At 37.2% G+C, this 27,693-nt stretch overlaps 1 protein-coding gene across 6 annotated transcripts in view; it reads right to left on the reverse strand.

Moving 5' to 3' along the window:
* The window catches only part of UTRN (utrophin), a 351,387-nt gene that overhangs the window by 195,206 nt on the left and 128,488 nt on the right, over nucleotides 1-27,693 (reverse strand). For 5 of the 6 annotated variants that reach the window (XM_040060117.2, XM_040060120.2, XM_040060116.1 and 2 more), the window contains 12 exons: nucleotides 26,975-27,127; nucleotides 21,848-22,039; nucleotides 19,841-20,013; nucleotides 15,762-15,912; nucleotides 14,267-14,442; nucleotides 13,266-13,401; nucleotides 12,097-12,246; nucleotides 10,979-11,063; nucleotides 9,265-9,470; nucleotides 8,003-8,120; nucleotides 4,693-4,898; nucleotides 3,044-3,198 (listed from right to left, as the gene is read on the reverse strand). In XM_040060117.2, the coding sequence (XP_039916051.1) occupies nucleotides 3,044-3,198; nucleotides 4,693-4,898; nucleotides 8,003-8,120; nucleotides 9,265-9,470; nucleotides 10,979-11,063; nucleotides 12,097-12,246; nucleotides 13,266-13,401; nucleotides 14,267-14,442; nucleotides 15,762-15,912; nucleotides 19,841-20,013; nucleotides 21,848-22,039; nucleotides 26,975-27,127 (1,901 nt within the window). The remainder of the gene's footprint in view (nucleotides 1-3,043; nucleotides 3,199-4,692; nucleotides 4,899-8,002; nucleotides 8,121-9,264; nucleotides 9,471-10,978; nucleotides 11,064-12,096; nucleotides 12,247-13,265; nucleotides 13,402-14,266; nucleotides 14,443-15,761; nucleotides 15,913-19,840; nucleotides 20,014-21,847; nucleotides 22,040-26,974; nucleotides 27,128-27,693) is intronic. The other variant, XM_040060118.1, reaches the window with a different exon arrangement.

Genomic DNA, 27,693 nt, shown 5'->3' on the forward strand with positions numbered 1-27,693 from the left:
AGACCTCAAACATAAAACCAAAAATGAAGAATTCCGTGCTGCAGATCAAAAACTACCCCATGCTCTAAAAACATAACTCAGATTTTAAAAGAATTCTGACACAATTAGAGCAGCCTCAAAAGACAGAGGATCTGTACATCTTCAAGGCTCCAAGAACTAAATGTGAGGAGAAGCTGGAGAATTATTTTCAAATGCAGCTAACTTATTACAGTGATAGTGGAGAAAGTGTACACAGATTCTATTGGCAAACACACACCCAAGGAAAAAAAAAAGTTATTCTATTATTTCAATTTTCATGGCTCTGTTTCAGGTTTCTGCTCCATCCAGTTATTTTTTTCAATTTATACTAAAAATCTGCAATGCATACATGTGTGTAATCAAAAGAAATTCAGAAACTAACATCTGAGACAGTACAGAAAGCAACTATAACCCATTCTCTAGGCAGCACAAACACACAGAATGACTATAGTTTCACCCTAAAGTGTAAAAATAGAACATAAATAGCTACTGGGCAAAGTATCCAATTTACACAACGTCAAGCTGGGGAGCTTCAATCTCTTAATGCCAACAGTTTTAAAACAGGCTCCTTCACTTTACATGCCATGGCTACAGTCCTCCCGGCGGTGTTCTTATGGTGACCAGGACAACAATCCTTCCAGGCGATGTTACTAAGGACCCTTTCCACAACCTTCAAGTAGGGAAACAAACTGGTATTTTAAAGTATTATTCTATAAATACAGATTTATTCTTATAGAAGCCATAGAGCCACATGTCCACTCTATGTATAAGCCCCACATGTCCCAACATCTGTCACTACAAGTAAGCCTCATCACTGGTATTTCTATTTCTTACATTTAAAGCAAGTATAAAAATACTCATTCTGTTGGAAAGGTGTTATAATTGCACATTCTCCCCTTTTAATTCTACCATGCTGCTTAGATGGGGTCACACTGAGCAGCTCCACACTGGCTACCCACTGGCTCTCAGAGGTGTCCTTTATGTTCTGCCACTAGTTAATAAACAAAGTAGATATTCACCTTCCTTAGGCTACAGACTTCAAACAGTAGCCCCATTAAGGAGCTTCAGTTACACATAACAAAATGCAGTAGCTTATTATTTTAGACTTTAAGCAGATTCCAAACTAATTAGAGGCTTCCAGGCAGGAACTCTTCTTTCTGGTCACCTTCTCTAAGCAGTGGGCAGTTTTATGCCAGTTCTGGCCATAACACTGCAAAGTCTGAATGTGAATGAGTCTGTAGTCTACTGTCAATGCCAATCCAACAAGGATCCAATGCTCCCTTCATCCTCTAATTAACTAGGAAACAACTGCCACATCCAAAGCACAAAATGACAGAGGAACTATTTTCCTCCAAGGAAGGATAAGATAGCATTCTACTCTGCTTCCTTCGTTACCTGCTTACTGAGAGCAGCCCTGCTGAGAAGGACTTAGGAGTACTGGTGGGTGAGGGGCTGGGCACCACCCAGCCACGTGCACTCACAGCACAGAAAGCCAATCGTGTCCTGGGTGCTGTCCAGAGCAGCGTGGGCAGCAGGGCCAGGGAGGGGATCCTGTACCTCTACTACGCTCTGGTGAGGTCCCACCTGAGTGCCGCATCCAGCTCTGGGGCCCCAACTCAAGAAGGATGTGGACCTGTTGACGCAGGTGCAGAAGAGAACCACTAAAATATTCTGAGGGCTGGAGCACCTCTCCTATGAGGACAGGCTGAGAGAGTCGAAGTTGTTCAGTCTGGAGAGGCAAAGGCTCCCAGGGGACCTTATAGCAGCCTTGCAGAGCTGAAGGGGGCCCACATGAAACATTGAGAGAGACTTTTTGCAATGGCATGTAAGGACAGGAATAATGGCTCTAAAGTGAAAGAGGGCATATTTAGATTAGCAATTAGGAAAAAATTCTTCACTGTGAGGGTGATGAAGCACTGGAACAGGAGTAGCTGTGAATGCCCCATCCCTGGAAGTGTCCAAGGTCAGACTGACTCACGTTTTGGGCAGTCTGATCTAGTGGACTATGATCTGCCTGTGGCAGGGGGTTTGGAACTGGATGATCTTTAAGGCCCCTTCCAATTCACACCATTCTATAATTCCACAATTTCTACAGACTTCTTTCCTCACTCCTCAAGAGATAACATCTCCTTAAGCTTTACTAAGTAGGCTTTTCATTCCTTTAACTGACATCCCATGCCAAAAGCAGCTGCTTCTTTCACATGCACATATATACATATAGACTTCAGTTGTCATCTTCCCCTCTCCCCCATATAGAGGATCAATTTTGTCTTCTCTCCCTTTAACCACAAATGCATGTAGACTTTTAGATTTCAGAGTCAGACACTATTCTAAACATTAGCTGTCTATCAATAACAAATACCAAATGCTCAAAAGCATTTCTGCAGAAATTAGATTACCTCACAGGAAAAAAAAAATATGCATAGAAAAATACCACATTTTCATTGAGACATATCTGCAGATACATCTTTAATAGAGGATGAATAGAAAGAAGCTTCAATTAAGTCTCAGTTCCCAGAGCACAAGTATTTTCTAAATGGGAGTACTGGAAGGATTGCACTTGAACACCCAAAGCACAGCCCCATTCAGGGGAAGTTTCCATTAGATGAAAGGCCATAAGGAATTAATGCATGGGAATATGAAGCTGAACACTTAGATCCTTACTAAAACAAAGGACAATAAACAAACCACAAATACCTAAATCATACCAGCAATAAAGAATAAGAGGGGAACTTTCAAAGACACTTGGAGAAAAACACCAATGGGAAAACCTGAAACCAAACATAAGCATAAATTTTTCTGTTTAAAAATATATGGAGTAAATGGGAAGTCATACAGAAGCTTTCCATTGTGAACTGTGGTAATTTCAATCATCAAAAGAGCTTGACTGCAATTAAATAATTATCCCCAGCAGCCCTAAATCCTGCACTAAAGCACACAGAGAAGAAACTACAATACACACTTATACAGAGAATGCAAGTTTAAGACACCACCTGCTACAGATAGAGTGAAACCTTGCAATTACCTTTGGTTCAGATTAACCCAGCAAGTGTTCATTTGGTCAGTGGTTTCCTTCACCTTCCTTGAGTCATCATCACGATACTCGCGAAGCAGTTTATTAGAAAGATCATTGAATGCCGCTACTGTGATGTCACCTCTATGCAAATCCTGTACTAACAGCTAAAAAGCAATGCCAAATGAAACAGATTAAAATCAGACTATTTCTCATATTATTCATTTTATCACATTATAAACCCCTCTTTTTTCCCTCTTTTCTAAAAAGCAGAATGTGCACATTTTTCATCTAGGAGCAAAACCTTAAAGAGGAAAATCTACAGATATTAAGTGTCCTGATAATTAAGTGTCCTGATAATGAAAACAGAAATAGGTGAGAAAAAGATGTATTTTCCAGAGATGCCAAAGGCTAGAGAAATCCTCTTTTATAGTCTACGGGCAACAGAAATAAAAACACTTCTGTATTTTGAGTAGCATGAATAAGTCTGAATTATTATAATAGCAATGTAAGCAGCGTCTAAAAGCGGCATAAACCAAACGTGCAGTGTAAAAATCTGATTTCATTCTTTGGGGATTTTTTGTTTTGGTTTTGTTTTTTGTCTGTTTAAAATTAAGAAAATACATTAGAAACGTCTGTTTATTGTGGCAAGATATTTACAACGTGCCTTGACGTTAGAGACTCTAGACTCAAGATTATATCCATACGAAAAACAATATTTGTATATATATATATATATTTATGTGCAGTTGCATATTACGGCCTCTAACTTTCTGTTTGCATGGGCCTGCTTTCACTTAAGAAAACAAAGTAGACATAATAGTTCCATTTCTATTTCCCTGCTCACGTAGAGATAGACACTAGTCAGATAGTTATGCAAAGCACGCAAATTTACTGTGTACTTGAATAGCTATGGATTGGTAAGCAGCTCTCGCAATCATACTGCCTGCCTCTTTCCATACCCAGCTGCTCCCCTACATTGCCCCTTCATGAATACATATGTGCCTATACATATGCACATATTTTTTTAAACTCTATTATATCCCTGTTCTAAATACTGCATTGGTAAGAGTCTCTCCTCACTGCTTTGTGTCTTTACTTCTCATACTGTGCCACCTACAGCCTGCCCTTTTTGTGACAGCCACCACGACAAAGGACACTAGACTTACAGATTTACCACAGCACGCTTGACATGATATAAAAAGCATCAAAGATTGCATGGAAAAAAAAAAAAATAAAGGCATTGGATATGCCTGGCACCCACCAGAAGTGAAGTTCAAGACTAGTTTAAATACCTCAGTAGATTCTTTGACTTACTAAGCTAATGTTAAATATTTCTATGAAGCCAATTCTGTGGCAGTACCGTTAAATTTTAATTGGTCTGAGGTTCAAGCAGTTTGCATAATATAGTTTCTTTGATGCTGCATTATACTCATTTCAGCTAAGTTTTCAAAGGCACACATGCACACATGCCACCTGTTTACCTCCCAGAATGGCATTCTTGGGAAGTCTGATATACTGAAAAACAGATAATAAAGAAAATATCATGCCCATAAAGATAGAAAACAACTAAATTGCACGTTCACTCATCAGTTGAATCCAGTAGCTTTACACAGACTCGGGAATGTGGATTGGAAAAAAATAAGCAGAAGTGGTCTTACTTTGCTCTCTGCAATCTGTTTGGTGAGCATCTCTTTTGGGGCCTGCAGGAGCATTCGCAGACGGATCTCGCACTGCTCCATGAGGTGCTCCATCTCCTGCCTCTGCTCGTGCCACTGCAGGCTGTCTGTCAGCATGTACTTCAGCTGCTGCTGCCGCACCTCCACGCTGTGCTGGGTATTGTCCCACTGGTTCTTCAGCTTCTCCACTGTGAACAGCACGGAACATCAAAAATATGAGGCAAATGAAAAAGTAGCCATAACTACCTCAATTTTCAGGGCAAAAAGCAATAATATAACATTCTCAAATTCAGTAGTCTCCATATTCATTATTTTAGTTCCCCATGTCTTGACATTCACAGGAGCAAATTAAAAAATCAGGTGTTTGGGTTCCTCTCGTTTAAGCAAGTCAGCATACAAGTAACAACTATTATTTCTGGAATATTTCAAAGTCATTATTTACTTTTAAAGTACACACAGGTAGGAAACTGCACTGCGGAGTGTGCAGCAGGGCTCCAAGGAGCACAATTTTAGGGTGATCGAACCAAAAATTCATCTTTGTGCATCTGTAACTTAAATCAGTACAAATAAATAAGTAAATAAATATTGTTTAGACAGCTTGTATAAAGCAAACTGAGCATTCCAAACCAGTTTCATGGCACTTGTAGTAGAAGTTTGTAGTAGAACTTTGGCCAAGATAGAAACATTCTACAAGGTAGTAACAACCTACTTTGGCAACTTAATTCCACCATAGGTTGCTACAGAATTTAGTAGGCTACACAGCAGAACAGAGAAGTTATTGATTACACCCCATTTCCTTCAAGCAGAAGGAATTCTATTCCTCTCTCAATAAATAGCTGTATTAGATGATGGATAAACACACTTAACCTTTAATAAACAAGGAATGAAAAAGAGAACCTAAGAGCCTAGAACAAAAATAGTGCATCACAAAAAGCAGTGAATCTGTCTTTGGAGAGAAAGGCATTGTGTCATTCCTTTTCCTGGATGCTTACAGACCATTAAAACAAGTGTATTACTTGAAAATCTATAGAGGTGGAAACAGGTTTCTCTACTACCTGTCGTGACAGTTACAGGGAGCAAATTATATCGCTAAAGAATGTGATAAAAAAGGATATCATTAAAAAGTGAATGGGAAAAAGCAAAACCAAAAAAGACTAAGCTGGATTTCTCGAGCATCTTGCTACTCTGATCAGAAAGAGGTACGCAGTATGTAAGACATCCAGTGTATTTATTTTAACAGTAAGTACACAATTTTATTAGAAAATTAACACACTTGATGCTCAAGTCACTTCAATTTTCCATGAAGCAAAAATGCCAAAGGTTGCACTTAAATGTAAACCATTTAAGTGGTTTACATTTTTTTTTTAACCTTTTGCAATTACACAAAGCCATTGTGATTCATCTGCTTGAGAAAATCTCTTAACTTTAATATATTCAACAATATTCTGTTTAGTTCCACAAAGCTCTCAAAGATTGTGGCAGCAAAGCCCACTTGTCAGAGTAAATATCACTCCACCATGCTGGGGGACAAACCTAATAATTTGTGTAATATAGATTTCAACCCACAGGCATCTTGTGGACTAATTTTCAGGCACAGAGGTTTGACATTTACATAGTAGTATTACTATTATAGAATGAATACTTATGTATATACATTTTCTTATTAATGGACAGATTAACCTTACTCTCTCCACTGCTGATATATTTACCCATTTTTCTATCTCCAGTAAAACAGGACAGAAAAATAGTGACATTCCTGGCACCCTCAGGATTCAGCAGGTTCAAGCGCTAAGTTCCTAGAAAAAGTTGTCATGAGCATCAGTCTGGTATCAGAGGCAGAAGGACTAGAAAGATTTCCTGATGAGACTGTTTTTCAATTCCCAGCGTCCATAAAGCAATTGGGAGGGATGTTTCAGAGAAGGAAGTTTTTCTCTGTTTCTCTGTCCCTATCAATTTGAGTAATAATGCTTCAATACACAGCAGACTCACAGAAGGTGACATTGGTATATTCTGATATATATTTGGTGTCTATACATACTCAGTGTTTAAACTAAGCAGAAGAAGCCCTGAGCTTCACTTTTCTTCAAAGAGCAAACTTTTCTTAAATGTCAGTAGTAACAAAACCTTCATTTTTTCATGTTTCAAGACAGGCAGAAAATCTTCACATACATTTAAAGTACCTACTGGAAGTTTTATCCACGGCACAATATACAACTTCTCTTTTCCTACACTGGATGCACATGACTATATGGGAACTCAAACTTCCAGTACACAGTCCTTTACTTCTTGTTCAGCTTTTCTGAAGAATCCAGAATGTTTTGTGGCTGACTCCATGTCCCCTTGTTGGCTGACTCTCATGGTTATTATCCTACCCCAAGTTTCCACCTCACTCCTAGTTCTCAGTGACTGTAAAACTAAGTTGCTTCTTTGAATCTGATTGCCCCTACCAATCCACAGTCTGTGAACCTCAGATAGCAGATGCTGTCTCATCAAACCCCCAGAAAAACCACCCATCCGTGGGCTTTCCATATGACCACATCTCCACCAAGTCTAATGGACACCAAAGAAATTCATGCAGATGGAGTAAAGGAAAACTACATTACAGAGGAGAGCATAAGAAAATATATCTTTCTATTTTTGCTTCTAACTATAACATTCCCTGCTGCATGAATTTTCTAATATTAGCAACCAGCAAAGCTTAAGGCTTCAAAAAACAGATTGTCCATTACTTTCAAATTGTGACAATTGTACATTTCTTAAGTATGAGAAAAATAAATTTTCAGAGTGAGTGGGAACCTTTAAACTGGAAATTAAATTTTCAAGTACATGTCAGTGACTTGAAATCTCTACTCTCAGTCAACAATTTTCAAAGCACACATGCAAAAAGTCATTGTCCTAATGTCAATATATTCATGTTCTAAACTGTCCACTGCCTCAGGGTTCAACAAGAAAAGAAACATGATTAGCTCCTTTTCTCAATAAATAAAATCCTCATCCCTGGGTCTGTGACTGTGAAGCAACCCAAATTCTTCACAAAATATTTCGAAATCCCAGCAAAACTATTGACCTTCATACTTGAAAAAACGTCCAGTCAAAGAAACAAGCATTAATTCTTGTTCTAGGAATTTTCATTAGACTGTTTAAGTGAAAGCCACTTAATTGCCAAGTTTTCTTTTCTTTTTCAAGGAAGGTAACTTAAGCTATGCTCAATTGAGAATGATAGAAAAAGGCATGAAGATTTTTTACTGCCACGAAAACTATGTATTTGCAAACACAGGATGGAGAAACTTACTTTTTTCTGTGATCTCTGTCCTAATGTCCGAACTGGAAGTTTTATTTTTCAAATTCTGAGCCAATGTAAAAACAGAATCAAGCTGAGGGTGCCGATGGTCCATATCTGTGTTGGTTATCTGTTGAGAATTAGGATATGATTTTTAAGTCCAAAAAGTAGTAAATGGTTAAATTCATCTGTATTATTTAGGTAAAAAAATACATGTGTCTCCACAAGTATACAGCTGGTCCCATCATTACTATAACTCTTGAATCATCACAGTATTATAACACTGCTTTAAAAAGCTAAAATATTGAAAATTGCAATTACTGAAAATCCAGCGGTGAAGGTTAACCTGAACAAACCACAGTTACCACAGTTGTTGCACAATGTTTTCCAATATCTATTTTTCACTTTTCCATCACTTATTTTTCTCCTAACCAAGCTGGCATCATTTATAAATATCAGAAGCAGCAGTGGGTAGAGGGGGAAAGTGAAGAGGAACAACTGGTAGGAACAATCAGACTATATAATGTTGCTCTATAAACCATTGTTCTCTACATGGCAATATACCAGTAGCCCATATTACAACTATTATACGGTTAAAAGAGTTTCCAAAGCTTCATCATATTATTCTTCCAAATTCCAGACTATGTGAGATACCCATAGAAACAGTTTAGCACTTGTTTAGCCTACAGCTTTTACTCTACACTTAGTTAATTGATATTAAGTCAAATAAAATGAACATTAATGGCTGCATACACCTCACTAATATTGCCTTTAGTCATGGTTTAACATAGCATGAGCCATCAACAGAAATAAACATTTACATTGTAAGCATTTATGTTACAACTTTTAATCCTTTTAGCATGTCTCTGGAAATCAGTTTAGTGTAACTACAGCAAACAAAACTCATTAGAAACCAGTGAAGAGTGAATCCAAGGTCACCCACTAAGCAAACATGAAGCTGCTCCAAAGTCTTCTGTGTAAGTTAACTATTACAAACCCCAAAATATATCGGGAGGTATTCTCCATTTTCTTTGTTTTAAACAAAAAAACAATAGTGCTTAGCTCACACAGGGACATGAGAATAAACAGGAAATGGCTCTGAAGGAGAAAGGAGTACAATAATAGCATTTAAAGTGTAACTTTCATGTTATGCCTTTAGTTGCAGTCAGGGTTTTTTTCCCCTTAAACACATTATTGCTTTTAGTTTCTTTAGTGATTGCAGGAACCGTTAAAATGTGAGACAATATTCTACCAGCCTTCACAAAGCCACATACTTTCATTCGTGCAATAGTCCGATTGATCTCTTCAGTATTTCCCACAGTGACTATGTTTGACTTGAGCATCTGGTCAATCAATACCAACCAGTCAGCCAGTTCAGTCCTAGTTTTGTCCAGATCAGCAGGTGCAGAAAGTTCCAAAGCCTGCTGAGTCTGAACAGGAATTTCCAATGAAGAAGATGCTAGCACCACCCTTTGGATATCTGAAACAGAGCGTGGGGGTTCTGTTAAAGAAAAAGCAGTCATGGCCACATGAGCAGTTCTCAGAATTACAGGGGTTTTTGTAATTCCTATAAATATGCAACAACATCTACAGAGAAAGCACAGCAAAAATTGTATTTTAACAACTAGAAGATAATAATGAGAAATTTCATTTTGCAACATGAAGGCAGCTATTTTTTCACTTCATGCCAAAAAGACTCACCTAAATGATTCAAACTAAATTCAAAATAAGCAAGATGAAAACTTGCAAGGATAAAATTACATTAAACCTAATGGAATGAAGCTAAACATTCATTGACACTTATTAAGCATTAATACCAATACTTTTGTTTAAGATAAACATCTAAAACTGTCTTCCTCGGCAAAATGGTCTTCTCTACTCTTGACTCAGAATTCACATAAGCAAAAGTGAAGCTTCTGCAACAAATGCTTCATGGACTTGGCATTACACAACAGTCTGAGGAAGGCACAGGTGCCCACTAGTCACACATTTCTCTCTTTTTAACCTATCACAAAGAAGTGAGGAATGAGCTGAATGAATAGTAAGATTCACTCCAGAAGTTGTGTTCTAGTTCCAAGAAACACTAAGTTACATCAAGCTGGAGCATGAATATTTCACACTTCCCTCAAACAACAAAACACAGGAGCTTTGTTTAACAAACACGTTGTATAAAAGGAGAAAAGGCTGAACTCTAGGTTTTAAAAGAATTAAACATAAGTTGGTTTGCCTCAATTTTTGATTACTGATGCTGAATTAATTCACTGAAGTTTGAGTTGTAAATTCTCTCAGGCAAGAGCTGCCTTCTTTATCTAAATTTCCAAAAGAGAGACATGGCCATTTTGTTTGTGATCTGTATGTGCTGAACTGACTCCAACAGCTTGAAAATATGACCAGTGTCAGTGTCTGACACAAGAACCTATATTTAGACGGCTTTCCCTAAGAGATTCAGGAAGGTCAATATCTAGCAGATAAGGGAGACCCATCTGTCCCCCTAACTAAACTGAAAGAAGCAGAATAGCCTTTATTTACAGGACTGCAAAAAATCTGCATGCAAGAGATACTTTACAAATAATTAGCTCTATGGAAAGCTTCTAGTGGATCTTAATGAGTCAAAGGCATGACCACAAATCCACAGGAAATAAAACACAGGAAACAGGCTATCACGAACACAGCTATTTTGGTTTTTACTCCATACCTAGTCCTGATGAAGAGGCCTAAGCTTTATAAAAATTTCTCCATTTCAAAACTCTTAGAGGAACTCCAAAAGACTTCCCCAGTCCTGAACAGTAGAATGACTTGTTCCCTACCCAAATATTCCCTCTCTCCCATAGTAATGAGAAAGCAGCCTCAAGTTCAGCATGATGCTTCAACACTTCTTATTTATATTTGTCTAAGTTCATGGAGTTTTTTTCCTTTTATAATTACTTTTGACTGCAAACAGGATTACACTCAAGACAATTAAGCAGAACAGAAGGATTGATTACTCACCAGGAGGCTTTGTCTTTGTAACAAGACGGGACTGCCCAACAAATGCCTCCAATTCCCTCACTTTGTCAGGCACTTCTCTGAACACCTATAGCCCAGCAGAGGGAAATAAAAACAGTAACACAACCTATATTAATGGCAGAAAAGTCATCTCTTCTTGGAAGACAAAATATTCTACACCATGCCTCAAATACATTTCAATTATTTTTTCGAAGGTATCCTTAAAAAACAATAAAAACATCAAGAGGTGCTAAAGTGATTTTTCAATACAGCCCAGTGTCATACCTAAATACTGAAAAGAAATAAATTGTTGTAGACAGGTCATTTGTATGTTTTTTACTGTCTAAGCACCAAAACTATAACTCATTATTTGAATATACTTGGAAGAAAAGATGACGCAAAGCATGACTCGTCAGTCACACAAAAGTAGAGAAATAGGAAACTAATTGTAAAAGGAAAGTGTTACACCTTCATTGCAGTGAAAAAAAAAAATTGCCCATTTGCTTTTTAAAAGTTTTTAAAAGATATTGATGAAAATGTAGTGTTCAAAGCAGTGGGGGAATCCCTGTTTTCATGGCTGATTTGGTAAAAACATATCTTTTTCTTCCCCTGAGAAGCCCCTTTCCTCAGTACATTCTTACCTCTGTTATCCATAAAATAATCTAAAATAATTTATTTTTTTCATTTGGATCTCCAGGCTTTGCTTGAAAAAATCTTGCTTTAATCCAACTAGCTTTGCCGATGAGATTGACCACAAGTTTCTAATTTGCAGTAATGTTTTAGAAGAATCCCAGACACACTTGGTAAGATTTTCTAAGCTTTATCACAGCTTCATTCCCTTTCCTCTTAACTGCTCCAAGCATTCAACTTTCCTACACAGCAAAGATTTATTCTAACTCTCAATTTAAAGTTAATACATTACTGTTTGACTCAAATTTCTTTTTGATCTAGCTGATACTTTTGAGCTTTAAAAAAAGCCAATTGAAAAAAAAACAACAAAACAACCAACAACAACAACAAAAAACGAAAACAAAACAACCCAATAAACTCAATCTCATGAAAAAATGTCCATTAGTATTTTCATTTTTACGTCGTTTGGGGTACACAAAAGAAATGCACACCTTGTTCCACCTCACATTGAGGGACTGCAGGCAATCAGAAAGTTTGGTTTTTTCCTGAAGATCGATATTTTTATCCAATAGCAGTTCAGGTTCTGTTCTGTTCAGCCAGTCCAGTTTGTCAGCCAGAACTTCCATCTCTTCACTTAAGACCTAAAATGGAAGAGTTTCAGACTGAAATAAAATGTATACATGTGTAATTAAATGAGGAGGAAAGCATTCCTTTAACTCCAATATTGGGCATTTCCCTGAACATAAATAGAAAAGCTTGTATTTTGGTTTCTATGCTTGATCTAGAAATTATTGAAACATTCATTACCTTTCAGTTCTAGCATTTATATTAAGGTAGATGACAAGAAAAATTACACTTTGATGACACACAGGAAATACTCAACTGACATGAGTCAATTTGTTTAGGCAAACACAACTGCAACTACTTTACATCATTTATAAACACTTGTTTAAGACTTCCCACTTGGATTTGGTTTAAAAAGAGGTTGGTTGGGGTTTTGCTGGGTTCTTTTTTTTGCTTTTTTTAAAAATACTGAGTTTTTTTTTCAAATGAGCAAGCAGGTTAGTTAGACTGACTACTCCACTCATTCTTTTAGGATTTCAGAAACATTTTCTTTTACGCATTCTACAAACCAAAGATGTTTTGTTGTCAAAGCCAGACACAAAATAAACAGGAAAAACACATATATATGCAGACAACTTACTTAAAATGGCCAAACCACTAAGAGTTTAAAAAACGGGTTAGATAAAAAATCTTACACACATGAGAGATTATTACAGCTGCCCAGTAAATGGGACAATGGTTACTAACCATTTAAGGTTATCAGCGTTTTTCCTATGGGTTTTAACAGTTATAAAGTTGACACATACACTTCATCTCCAGTGAAATTCTACTTGCTACATTTTATCAGTAGCGTATCTATTTCTCACTGTATCATACACAGACACCATCTTCTGGCTACACACCAGTTACCAACTCAACCCAACCTCATTTCGAGGTGCATCTTGCCTGTGTAAGTAATCTCCCAAAATTGTCTCACACAGCCATAATATTGCTTTGGCTATTCACAATGTGAAAACTCCCCTCCTCAAAAGCCAGCTCCTGATGCTTTACACAAGACATACAGATGTATACATATATACACACTCATCCATCTTGCCTGTAATTCTTGCAAGTTTTCTTCATGGTTGAAAGTAAATCTTGTGTCCAGAGCATTTTCTACATTTTCCAGCCAACAACGCAGCTCATCAAGCTTCTTTCTGTACTCTATCAGCTGGTGGTTCTCTCCTTTTAGCCTTAAAAAGTGAAACAAGAAGTTCAGCAGATCAGTCCTCAATTACTTCTGATGCCACAATCAACTTTTTTCAGTCCTTGGAGCATTTTAAAGGATACATTTTATCATCACAAGATTCTACCGTTATCATTAAAATGCAAGAGATCTGAAAATAAATACTACTGTCTTAAAAACAGATAAATTTTAGTTCCATAGTTATAAAACAGACTTTTAAAAGACTGCAGAAAACATTAAATGTAAGTGATAGTAATGACAACACCTTTAGGCCTAATCATATGGTTACTGAATTTTTCCTCTGAAGGTTTTAGGGACATATATAATACTTCCACTAAATCACATAATACTTAAATTAAATTCCTCAAGCTAAATAATTAAGCAATATCCTATTTTATTCCTAAATGTATCAGGAGATGTTAAAAACATGTAATTACATAAAGATCTTTCAGTATTGTGGAAATTCAAGAACAGTACAAGTTGCTTCAACTAGTGTATCTCTGTCAATGATAAAACAAACTTAATGTAAGGTACTTACAGTTCAGTTTCAGCCAGAGAAAGTAGCTGAGCAATTCTTCCTAAAAGTCTGGTTTTATAAGGTAATTATTTTTAAAACAAAGGAAAACTGTAAGAAAAGTAGTTTTATGGTTGTCATTTTGTAAGTTGTTCTAAACAAAGACTTACTAAGCAGTCAGTTTCAGGTGAATTTATGAGAAATTTGTTTTAGAAGTTCAAAACAGGGCTCTGAACATTAGGAAAATTCAGATTAATAACAGTGTGCAATAGAACACACTCTCTCTCCCAGAGTCTACTAAATTAAATTCTCCTTATTGCATCTAGTCAGACATCCAAATTTTTTATGAACTTATTACCTCTGTTGTCTATCCATGACCTCTGTTGTGATTGCTTTCCAGCGTCTATTCAATCCTGCCAGTTTCTCCTGTAGGAAGCTCCCATCTGTAGCAGACAGTTTCTGTATGATTCCTTCCCCAGTTCTGTTCAAAGCTGAAACACTGGTCTGATGGCTGCTGACTCCCTCTTCAAGTTCCTGTCAGAAACATAAAAGCCACACAGAATTTTATTACTGACCTGAAGTGACTTTGATCTGGGTCATGATATGCAGGCTGAATCCTGGGTGCATATTATTTTAGTAGAAGAGGAAGTTAAAATCATCTTACTTAGAAATGGATGCTGTTCATAAAGTTATTAATGCTCTGTTATTGAATCTAATTCCATTTTCTAGGTGTCATAAGAAAATAGTGATACTGAATGGGCTATGAATATTACAAAGGATCACAAGAATTCATTTAACCCACCAGTGCTAAAATCTACACTCATATTTGATTCCTTTCCTCTTAATGTTACAGGACTTCCTAGTGGTTCTAACAGATGGTTTGACTTTTAACCAGGTCTTTTCATAATCTGTACCCCAAATATTTCTTTACCTTCAGAGTATTTTAGCTAGAATATTTATGGCAGTGCTGCCATGGTCCCAGACACCACAGAAAATCCATGAAGCTAAAAAAAGTCAGAAGATGTTAGGATTAAATCTTCGAACACCCCCAATGACTACTGAAGTCTTACACTGTTAACAAAAATTTCTTTGCAACTAGATTAGGAATATGGTGATTCAAGAGAGAGAAGTGAAATGCCCTAGAAGAAAACGTCAAGCAGCAACAAGGATAAAACAGAAGCTGTATCTTAGACAGAACTTACTTTTCTTTCACAACACACATCTGACACTTGGATAACTAATACTCTCAAAAGAAATAAAAAAAAAATCTGATCCTTAAAGTTATGCTTTCTTCTTATTTAAAAGGAAGTAAAATAAAAAGACATCAGGGACCTAAATTCCAGGACCAAAATCTGAAAAAAAAAAATCAAACGTATGACCCTGCAATTGGAATCGCCTCTTTTTCTAGATTGTTAATACAAGGCAGTATTCTCCAAAAGACATTTGTTTAAATAAATAATTTGGTAAGTTATAAATAACCCTCACTGGGGTCCATTTTTTAAATTATGAGTTAAAAGTAAGTGAAATTATATACTGGATTTAAATATATTTTTGAAGCTGTAACAAAATTTATAAACAGAAAAAGTATGCCAACATTTGAATTATCAAATTATCTCTAAACCAATACATACTAAGAGTGATCATAAAACCCCATATTATAAACAGGAGTCGAATTCTTCCCCAGGGATAAATTTTAAACTGCAGCCAAAATAGAAATGTTAAGTGTTACTGCATTTTGAAGTGCAATTGCACAGCCTCTCTGCAAATCCATATGTCTATCTATAAAACTACAATTTTAGATGAAAGTCTAGGCTTTTTGCAGCTTGCTCATTTTCTGCCCGAATCCCACATACCTGCTGATGCAGCCCAGCTGTCTGCAGCTCCAGGCTGCCATCTGGCCCACGGGCATCGGCCAGTAACGATTCAGCCTCCGCTATCCAGTGGGAGAGATCATTGAGATCACAGTGGAACTGCCTCCACGCCTCAATCGCTCTATCAAAGCAACTGCAGGAAAACAAAGCATTGAAAAATTATCCAAAGGTTCAGTTATAAGGCTAGGAATCCCACGCCAGTGAGTGGAAAATTGCCTTGCAGAACACAGCCTGGTTAACCAAGTCCTAGTACTGAAGGCTTCCTGGCACAGCAGCAGCTGATGAAAGCCAGTAGCACAGACTGCCATTAACTCCCAGCTGAAGGAAGAAAGGGCAGTCCTGAGCAAACTTGTTTCTCTTACTTAAAAAATAAAGATTGATCAGCTACATCAAATTGGTCTGCAGAACCCTTTCCTCCTCTATCGTGAAAAAATTCAACTATCAGTGTGAAATATGGAATATGATTAATTGCGCAGATGTTTTTTCTCCTTCATAAGCAGAAAATGGGGTGCTGGTGCCCAGAAATTATTAAGTGAAGGTGATTTTGATTATATAGATTATATATTTGATTATATAGTATTACCAGTGAGCACGCATAAATCGGTCTCATAGAATTGAATCACACAATAATTTGCCAGATATTTCACGGTTATAATCTTTGAAGACTCAAATTAATGTGTTGCTTAACTTGAAGGGCAACATGTTCTAGCATGGAACAGGCAGAACAACAAGTCAGAAAGTTGTTTTTTAATAAAATGGGAGTTTTGTTACGTTAAGAAGCTAACAAAGTGAGAGCATGAGAAAAACATGTCAGAAAGGAACAGAGTGGCTTGCCTTCTATTTGTTGATTGCTAACTATTCCAAACTAGTAAAACCAGTCATCTTTAAAGACCTAAGAGGCCAAGACTACTGTTAATCAGAGGACCCTCTATTTTGACTGAGGAACTGTCATTTTCAGCCCATTATTGCAAACAACTGCAAATTATTGCAACAGTAAAGACTCCAGGGTTATTGCATATATATAGATGCAATCTGAAATTAGCAGCATAACAAAGATATCTAAAACCAAACCTTTAAGAGCTAACATTGCAACTAGTTTTTCATTAAAGTCAACAATCCCAGAGTTTTTAGTGAGATTAATTTCATCAAAATTAAATCTCATTTTACAAAATATCCTTATTTCTTGATATATATAGGGCTCATTTGATGTTATTATTATTAGCCAATTCCAGTAAAGAAGTCTTTAAAATCTCCACTTTAATTTCCCTAACCTCTCCTAGTCTTACCGTTTCAGTTTCAGCATATACCATGATTTAATACCCTAGATCAACCTGTACACTGACCCCAAATCTCAATGTCTAATGTTTCAGTCTTAAGCATATTGTCTCATGACAATAATTCCACATTCAATGAGAAGGCACATTCTAAGCACTTAAAATAGATTAAAGGAAAGCTTTATAGGCTGACTTAAAAATTCAAGTTTTTGAGGGAGTTTTGAACACATGGCTTTTTCAGAATACAAAATTTTAAAACTTCAGAGAACACTGAGATACAAAGTTTTTTTAACTTGTGCCATTTCTGTTTTGAGACTACAGCTCCATCAGTATTTTGAGCAACGCACAAAGTTTCACTCCAGTTTTGAGTCAGAGGCATGTGCTGCTGTTTCCCTATGGACTACCTCATCTAAAAGCACCAAATTTCTGTGACTATTGCACTAAAACTTGGCTATCATTTGTCTCCTCTGCAGGAATCCACCGTTTCCAACCCAAATGTCATTCCCAAGTCATTAACACTTTCAGCACCCGGAGAAAACCCACAGCAATAGGAGCAGACCTTGCAAACCAGCACTGTTACAAACAGTGTTCAAAGTATTAAGACCACATTTACATACAAAACACACACATTTCACTCTACACATGCTCAACTCCAATTGTAGTCAGCTGGATTTAGTTGACAACTCAGAAGCTTTGCTAAGTAAAGTTTAATTCAAGCTGTGCTTGGCTTCATCAGAACATTTACCAAAGATTTAACTACTTAGCTGGCATTCAATCACAAAATCTTTACTACCTCTGAAAACTATGTCAGTCTTTTGCTAGAGGCGTCAGATGCTGCTTTTTCTAATTTGGTCAAAATCTCCACCCACTCCAGAAACAGAAAAAAACCAAAGATGATTAAGGAGATAGTCATCTAGCTTAGTGTAACATGAGGAAAAGCAAGATTAAACTTGGCTACGAATTCTTCTTTGTAACAGAAAGGGTATAAAAATACTAATACCATTTTAATGTTTTAATATTGCAATTAATGTCTTCATCGATCAAAGAGCACGCATCTATTAAAATTACAGCATTTTATATATTTAGGAAGCTACATATCATTTATCTAAATTAGTAGTCCAGTAGTCCTTTTTTGTATGAAAATGAAGCCCAATATTATTCTCATTAATATGCAGAGCTTTACAAACTTTATGAAGTTCAAGACTAATGTGTATCAGCAAAGTGACTGAAGAGTCTACAGTAAGCATTTTGCCAGTTATTCATAAATGTTGAACTTATCTTTGATACACTTACCTTTTCAATAAGAAGACTAGGTTTCTGGTTAGCCCTGGTTACTTAATCAAAGCAAATTTGAGTAGTAAATTAAACTGTACTCATACTTACAAAATGTTAACATTAGTTAAACGTTTTCAAGTAAGTTACAAGTGGAAAAAAAGGCAAAACTAAAGCTTAGTGCCTACAGTACCTATGAGGACAATAAAACAGCTACAGGCACATAAATATGGATGGGGACCAGATTCTGGAACGGTTGTCTCCAAGTACAGGAAGTGACCACAAGCACCCAGCAAGAGCACAGAAAGTTGTACATAGCTGGCATCACTGTTTTCTAATTAAAGAATCCACAGTGAAAAGAAGGCTTGCTGAATCAGAAATCTCAATCCTTCACTGATCCAAGGGCCCAGAACTTCTATTTAGATGATACCACCAACTGATTTTTATATCCCACACATAAATCAGTGCTCTGAGAAAGAGCTGGAAACATCTGCTTATGTAATACACACTCTTCCTAAAAACATCTCTTCAAAATATACTACCACATGTGTTTGGTATCAGCAAGTACACATGGTTATGCATACTTGATGCTCTACAAAACTTCTGCATCATCAATTACCTTAAACCATCATTAAAAAGGAAATACCGTAAAAGCAAATTAACTACAGCAAAAGCCTTTGCATTTAATTTTAAATTTCATAGAATAATTTTCAGTCATTAAGGAGGTTTTTGCATAGCAGCAGTCTCAGTGTCCACTGCTGCTTGCAGTGTGAGCACCTTCAGCCTAGTGGTAACTTCCTGAACACGTATTTTGACACTTTTACAAATTCCAACTTAAAATACTCACCTAATACTCTTTTCCAAGATTGTCTAAGTTACACTGAGTTTGCTTTTAAAGATTTAAGTGATTCAGATAAGGCAATAAGTTTAATGCCTCTTCTGTAAGGGGTGAAGAGAAATCAAACTTTTTGCCCAAGTGAAATTACACCTATTTGTGGCAAGGAAATTAGAAATACGTGTTTCTTAAGCATTTATTTTAGTGTTCTCTTGTTTTTCTAACCAGGTCATCTCTCATCTTCAAGTACTTACAACAAATATTATTGACAACTCTCATAGGTGCTGTAATTTAAAGACCCCATTCTTTCAAACTGCATCCTCCCTTCAAAAATCAAAAAATCAGCCTTGAATTCTTTGTTAAAAGATGTCCTATTCAACATTATTCTTCTAGAACTTTGCTTTGCGACACCTTTACAAGACCAAAATTTTATGTTCTATAAACAAAACCTTCTATTTCATAAAGTAAAAACAATGAGCTTCATAAAAGCAGCCAAACTTTAATTTCCATATTAACTGTTTCAACATTCAATAATTCTAGAAATTATTTTGAAATACCAGCATATTAAAGCTGATACCTCCCAAACTCATCTTCACCATTAAGGTACATTTGAGAAACACGTAAACATGTACATTAAGTATTTAGCACACAGCCACAGAGATCAATTATGCTTGACTTACCACTTACGATCATTGTACATTCTATTAACTCTGTCCCATTCTGCATTCAGCTGGGTTAGTGCATCTCCTATTTGTATTGCTTCAGGTCCAGATGCTTCCAATATAACATCAGGCTGCTTTTCATGTATTACTGCAATCTGATCCCCGAGTTTATCCAAAGTATCTTTTATGTTCTGCAAGCACAGTAATGGTACAAGCCATTAGTAAAGCCAACACCAGCAGGAAATAAAAGAAAAATACCAAAAAATAATATTTTCAAAATTCTTTTCCAAAAATCAGCACCTGCAATATGACCATGACCACCAGTATCAGCAGTTTACAGTTTAAATCAGTTTTAGCAACTGAACTGAATAGTTCATCACACCCTTTAAAAGCCTATTTCCTGTTCAGGTCTTTATGAAAAGGATTAAATATTCCAGATATATCCAATTTGTTGCTAAGGCAAAGGGGCAGACCATACTTCTCAAAACAACAATATCTTCATTATTAAACAAATCTGCCTGTGTCATGAAGACGCGGTACATACTCCTTCCCCATGTAAAAAAATGGACCACAAAATGTGACCTCATCATGCTTCATGTAACCTCCCATATGCACAGAATTGCAAAAGCATAAGGCTGCATAAAGGTTTTAGATTTAAATGACAAAGTTAAAGTAATCAATTTCAAATACCATTGAACTATGATGTGAAAATTCCTTTAAACCAGATACTGTTGTAAGACTGCCTTGGTATTCGGAAGACAAACAGCCCATGCAGACAGTGGAATTTACTTATCTTTTTGAATTTAAAACCGTAATGCTTCTAAAAATTCTAAGCTCTGCTATTTGCTGTTTCTGAAAACATCCTTCAAATATACCAAAACTTCAAAATCAGATGAGACACCTGCACCAAAATGAAGTATTTTAAACCCATCTTAACAGAAACACTCCTAACTGCACTCAAGGCAGCAGAGAAGCAATGTAAGCAGGGATAAGAGAATTCCATGAACAAAACAAAGGCTGAACCCTTTGTCAAAGGCTGGCACCATTCCCATATTTGCTTTTATAAACTATGTTTAAAAAAAAAAAAAGAGAGAGAGAGAGAGAGAAATGGAAGCATGTACACAGCAGAAAGAAAAGCCCATCAGGAAAGCAGACTGAAATTTGGAAAAGCTTTTTAAGGACCTATATAGATGCTGCAGAAACAGCTAGCTCTTGGTGAGAGGCAAGGCCCAACTGCACCTCAGATATGACACATGGAGCCCACTATGATTCCCAGACCAGAGAGGTACACCTTCACTGCACCATGTCATGTGTAATTCCCAACTCCTGTGGATGCTTTCTGAGGGAATTTGTTCCATACTCTTTTGTATGTTAAGAATTAACCAGGACTCAGACTTCTCCACACTCAGCTCATATTTGACAGCAGGATTCAGTATTTTCAAACATTTTCTTCTTCTCCTTTTGAAAAAGGCCAGGTCCTTAACTATTTCCTCACTATTAATCACACAGGTAAATCCACTTGCTGACACTAAGAATGAGGAGCTTAAAACTGAAAGAATATTGCTGTTTTGCTCATCAGAACAGGTACCATCATCTTGTAACCTCATACACAGCTTCATAAAAAGACAAGAATCACCCTTTCTCCTGTTCCTATTTGAGCAATTGTTTTCACATGACCTAAGAACAGCAGCTGCATTAAGGCTATCAAGCAGTAATGTAAGGAGTTTTGCTTTAGCATTTCTCTAAGTGTTATGTAAACTATGATGAAAAATACAAGTGTCTACAACAAATTAAACCTTATTCCCTCAACCTCCCCCCCCAATTTTCAGGCTGCTACATTTTGTAGCCAGATTATGCATAGAAAAAAAAAAGCCAACAGAACTGTCATTTTTTATTTTTCAGAGCATATTGATCCTGTATATACCAAGCAAAACCATAAATATAGCAATACAGTTGTAAAGCTGATGGCCTTTCTTCTGCTGTTTCCCTTCTCCACTCTTAATGTAATGCTTAGGCATGCAGTACCTTCAGTGCATCCTCCTGAGCTGAAAAATCCTCGTAGATGCCAGTATTCAACTCTGGTGCATTCAGCAGCAGTTCAACATCAGCCATGGCCAGCAGAACTTTGTTGATTTCAACCAAATACTCAGCTGAGAAAGGCAAGGTCCTAATTCCTGTAGCAAATTGGCCTTTTAACCTCTGCTGGACAGGGATTGCCTAAAAACATGAAAATTCATTTTATATTTCAAACAACAATCAATTTTATTAGAAGACCCTGAATCAATAAACTATATTCAGAATAATTACTTTTCTACATTAGAAGAGAAAACAAAGGCCTTTTTAGCAAGATTACATAAATTCAGAAAGCTACAAGTCCTGCACAGGACGGCTTCTTTATTTTAAAACTTAGAAAAGTAGATATATGCCTCAAAATGACTCTGTGTTATTCTTTGATTACAACTCCAAGCAATGGGAAGGGTACCACCGTCTAAGACATACCACTGTGTCCTGTGTGTCATTGTTCTGTGGAAGGAAAGGGGCCCAGTTCCTAAGAAATTAGTCTATGCAACTTAAAGTATGTTTTCCCTAACAAAAAGAAACAAGGCAATGTAAGAAGAAACACCAGGATGCCTTCCACAGCACAGCCATCTGCAACATCTTCACAAGGTGTCTTCTCTAACTCCCAATCATTCCAAAAGTCCCATTCTCACACAGGTGACAAGACTTCAGAACCAAGACTTCACACAAAGGTATAAGTCACTGGGCTTTACTATGTTTCTATTTCCCACACACCGGTTTGTCTCTCATTAGAAAAAATTTGCACAAGATTTAAACCAGCATGTGTTGGCACACAGCAAACTTGTTCTGGACTTGTGCGTTGACATGTTTTGAAACTCTCTGCTTCCCCAGTAACACCATCCTGAGCCAGGTCACTCTCTTCTGCTAAGCAGTGAATTCTCCCGATGCTGCTCCTCCAGAGCATACCTCCTTGCTAATCTCCTCCAGCTGCCTCCCATCACTGAGATGCTTCCTCCTCTCACAACCCTGATTCTTAAAGGTGAACATATGTAACTGCCATAAACACATTAGTGCTTTAGTACAGCAGTTTTAATTGTTCAGCTGTTCTCTACCTCGCATTGCAGACTGGAAGCTTCTAAAATGCAGCACAGTATGCTAAAAAATAGGAGTTTTATGTAACTCTCTCACAGTTACCTGACAAATACCTAAATATAACAGCAGTTGGTTTTGGTTGCTCAGCTCTGTCTTGTTTTCTTTGTTTGTTTTGTTTTAATTAAGGAAAAGAAAACCTCAGGTAAGCAAACTCTTTTCAGAGCATTAGAATGGTTTAGATCATCTCATTCCAACCCTCCTGCCACGGGCAGGGACAACTTCCTCTACATTAGGTTGCACAAAGCCTCATCAAACCTGGTCTAGAACACTTCCAGGGATATGAAATGCCACAGCTTCTCTGGACAGGCAACCTGTTCCAACACCTCACCACCCTCACAGTGAAGAATTCCTTCCTAATGTCTAATCTAAACCTCCCCTCTTACAGATTAAAGCCATTGCCCCCTTGCTTTATTCCTCCATGCCTTTGTAAAAAGTCCCCTCCCAGCTTTTCTGAATGTACTGGGAGGGTGCCATAAGGATCTCCCCAGACCCATCTCTCCTCCAGGTTAAAAGACCCCTCTCAGTGTGTCTTTATAGGAGCAGTGCTTCAGTCCTCCTAAAATTTTTCTTAAGCATACACAAACAATAAGTCAGTCTAAGGTTATTTAAGCGGAAATTGACTTGATGACTTAATAGTCCTTATTTCCTTTAATTTCAGTGTTGATAGAGCATGCTCAATAAATGTGCTCTCTTTAAATACTAGCAAAAGCAAAGGACTGGGGGAGTAAAGAAAATACTCCGTTATTACTGAGCATTCTATACATAAGGCCACTCAATAAGAACTGTTAAAAATGCTTTTAATTTGGAGGTCAAATAAAAATTTATTTCCTCCTATACTCAGCATACAGTTTAACCTGCAATTCAGAACTAGCTTTCAGATTTCTTTCCCCTCTCACACTTAAATATTTTGAAACAAAATCTACCAATGATTCAATTCAGAATTAGCTTTCAGATTTCTTTTCCCTCTCCCCTTTTACACTTAAATATTTTGAAACAAAATATACCAATGATTCCAGTCAAGAAGATTCTCTGACTTGATTCCAAGTAGGTTTGAGAAAATGCTACCCTAGACATTGACATAAAATTAAATAATTTACCTCCTTGGATGTTTAACTATATAAACCAGTTTGTAAATCTCAAGATATTTTTGAGCAAGTTTTCTAAAAAAAGGTTCCCCAAAGCTTGTGTCCACTTAATTAATGAAACCAATAAACAATTGTTCATATTTAAGTAATCCAAAACATTTCCTATAAAAAGCATATTAGAAAAAACAAATACATTTTCTTTATTACAGAAATAATACTTCAAAAGCCTTCAAGATGATGTCTGCTCCCATTTACAGGAAAAAATGCACTGTGCCTGCAACTGCATATTCATTTACCATCTGCAAAATTACCATTTTCACCTCAAAACAAATTCCTAAAACCTGGAAAAATCTCTCAAGAGTTTAGGCAACTAATTAACTCTGCAATTTAAGGTTTATTTTTTCCCCTTCCCTCATTTTGCTCAAAGGCAGAATAGTCCAATTTAAATAAATACTAAAGCACTGTTAGCAAAGAAGAGCCTCCAGGAGATGCAAACTTCCAGCGCAGGTTTTTCTTGCTAATGGATCTGTGGCAAAACAAGGCTTACTCAAAAGTACCTACTATGCAAAAGAGTTACCAATATTTCAGAGATATTTTAACTCCATAATCCCTAAAAGCATAAATGATGAGGAATATTTATGATCCAGCTACTTCCAGCAAATCAATATATAGATATGACCTTCAAGCACCATAAATAAGTCCTCTCCTCCACACTTACTTACAAAAGCATAAATAATATATTACCTAAAAGCTCAATCGAAGTCTACACCCCAGCTCAGCAGCTGAAATCTTCCTTTCCCTCCCTGTTTTGTTCACATCAAACTGCAGTTTCTCTTTCTCTGCTCACTAGAGCTCCCTTACATCAAGGTGAGGGCTTAAGCCACCTGCACACCAGCAGGTCGAGAATTCATTTTGTGCTTCTCGAGCAACGGGAGTTTCACAAGCAACAAGCACTGCAATTTTCAATTCTAGTGGCTCCAAGAAAATTCTGGAGCAACAGTGATTATCTAAAATAACGATGATATCTGGGAAGACTATTTCTCCCTTTATCAACGTTACGGTCTCACACCATTTTTGGTGTTCAAGATTGATTAGTAGAGCCAGTGAAAGAACAAGCCATAAAAGTAAAATAAAGCCACTTGAAACAAGCTGCCTTAGCACTCAAATATCAGAAATCCAGAGGAACGGGAGCAAGTTTCACACCAGTAATGAAAACTGCTGTGGTCCCCTTCTGACAGTCTAGCTGACCTGAGCAAGGATAATGTTTCTCCATCAACAGTCTACAGTAATTGCTACAGTAATCCATATTGACATGACATTCTGCATTCAGCTACCATATTTACTAATCCAGGAATGGATCTAGCAGTAGCACAGATCAGCTGTAGTTTATCCCTTTAAGAAAAGGGCTTTACAGGAAACAACGTATCTTTCTTAGAGAAGATCAGTCAAGCCGAAGTGAGACCAACAGTGACAAGGAGGACCCCTCTGAGGCATGACTGGATTGCCCCCATTAGAAAGAACAATGCAGGTGAACGATTTTTCCATTTCTATCCAGTAATTGGTTCGTTCAAAGCATCCGATGGTCAAACATCAAAACTGAATAATGTTGTTTTACTTTAAATACACATGGATCCCGATTCCCTTCAAAATATTCCATGCCATCAGTCAGGTCCCAAGGACTTTATGTCACCGGAAAAGACTGCTGGAGACCCGATAGAGCAGTCAGATGTCAGACTCTTCTGCAGACCTGGGGCCCTCTTTGCTGCCCAGCTCTGCATTGGAGCCTAACATGAAACAACCTAAAGAGCAGCAGATGTAAAAGTTGATACTGAATGGCCTGTGTGACAAAGGACACGGGCCGCCGAAGCCACACAGCACTAGCTGTGAAGGAATTATGAATTCACATTATGAATTTGTGGTGCAACTCTCACAGGGAGCCAGAGCATGCTACCCCTGCCTCCAAGGTTATTCGTTCTGGGTTTAAAAAGTTACAGAGCAGTCAAAAAGACTGATAGATGTTAATTACGAAGCTTAATATGCAGAAATTGAAAAATCCTTGATAGATTACCTAGCACTCAAGATTGTTCAAGAAATTACAAGGTTCTTCCCTGTTATTGTCTAAAATATTAATATAATTACCACAAAAACACAAAGTGTTTTTAAGGATGGAAAGGAGGAATAAAAGAGATTTAAAAAACATGGACAAAATATATCAACAAAGCCACAACAAAAGCAATCAAAGAAAATATCCTCAACAATTAAGACATACAACTTTCTGGGAAGTAAATTTTATCAGACCCTGACACCAGTTGCAAAACAGTTTGTCAAGACCCACATACGCATTATCAGAAATACTTCAACCTTCATCTGTTTTATTAATATTCATTGTGTACAGTAATATCCATTCCATGAGGGCAGTTATCCCTCTCTAAGGACTTGAGGGAGGAAAAGACAGCAGAGTAGTTACAATACGCTGACCACAGGATGCAGAAGCACTGGATTTAAGCCTCAAACAAGGCTTTTATCATACCTGCACCAAACTGATATCAAATCAGGCTGTTTGAGTTAAGAGTTTTTAAAGAGGGTTAAGTGTAATCCTCATGGATCGAGACTGGCAAGACAAACTGTCCTGAATGAGGCCCACAGCCCAAATCACAGCCTGAGATTTGGGCCTAAAGGATGAGGTTTTTTGGACCTATGATGACTATGTAGAAATCACAAACAAGCATATGCTGATAATTTCCTAACAAATAATGAATGCTGTAATTCTGAAACAGTCCTTTCCATAGAGGTGTCCAAAGAAGATCACTAGACTAGATTAAACTCTAGTGTATGAATCTCCAAAGTTCATACACACCATTAACTGGTTGCTCTAAGAAACAGAAGCTTCATTTACCTGCAGTTTTTGTTCATCCTCCAAACCTTGCAGCCCTGACAGTCGGTCCTCAGCCTCATTCAGCCACTTCATTAGACTATCATGCTCCTTCTTATACTGGGAAAACACTGGAGAGAGTTCCACCGCCTGCCTCCTCTGAATTGACCTGCACTCCTACAATCCAGTGTATTAGGAAAATATGGTGCAAAAAGAGGGAAGTAGTGAACAGAATAGGTCTTACTTATTTGAAAAACAAAAATAACTTGAGGGATTCATTAGAAGGAGCAAATTCCAAAATATGCATTAGTACTAATGATTTTAGTACTAATTTATTTTTGTAATAGTTATATTCTCTTTATCTGCATAGGCATGTAATCAAAGCCAGCCTGAGGGTCTTGCCTTGCACCTTTGAACTACACCTCAGCTTGCCAACTCTAGCATGATTCAAACAGGTGAGCTAAAAGGAGCATCTTTGTTCTAAACAGAACCATTTTCAACACAGCAGGTGCATGCAAGCACCACAACATGCTGCAGTCTACTAATACCCTCTACAGGAAGGAAGAGGAGTTTGGGAGCAGGTTCAGTCACAGAAAGGGCTTATGCTGAGAGGTCGGTACATTTGTGTACACATGTATGCATAGTCACTCTTCACACAGCCTGGTGGTGGAGATAAACCTCTGTTCAAGGGCCAGCAAAGGCATGTGAAGCAAATGCCCAATTCAAAGCACCTATCTGTGTAA

Source organism: Hirundo rustica, chromosome 3 (assembly GCF_015227805.2).
Source record: "Hirundo rustica isolate bHirRus1 chromosome 3, bHirRus1.pri.v3, whole genome shotgun sequence".
In the NCBI taxonomy this organism is placed as follows: domain Eukaryota; kingdom Metazoa; phylum Chordata; class Aves; order Passeriformes; family Hirundinidae; genus Hirundo; species Hirundo rustica.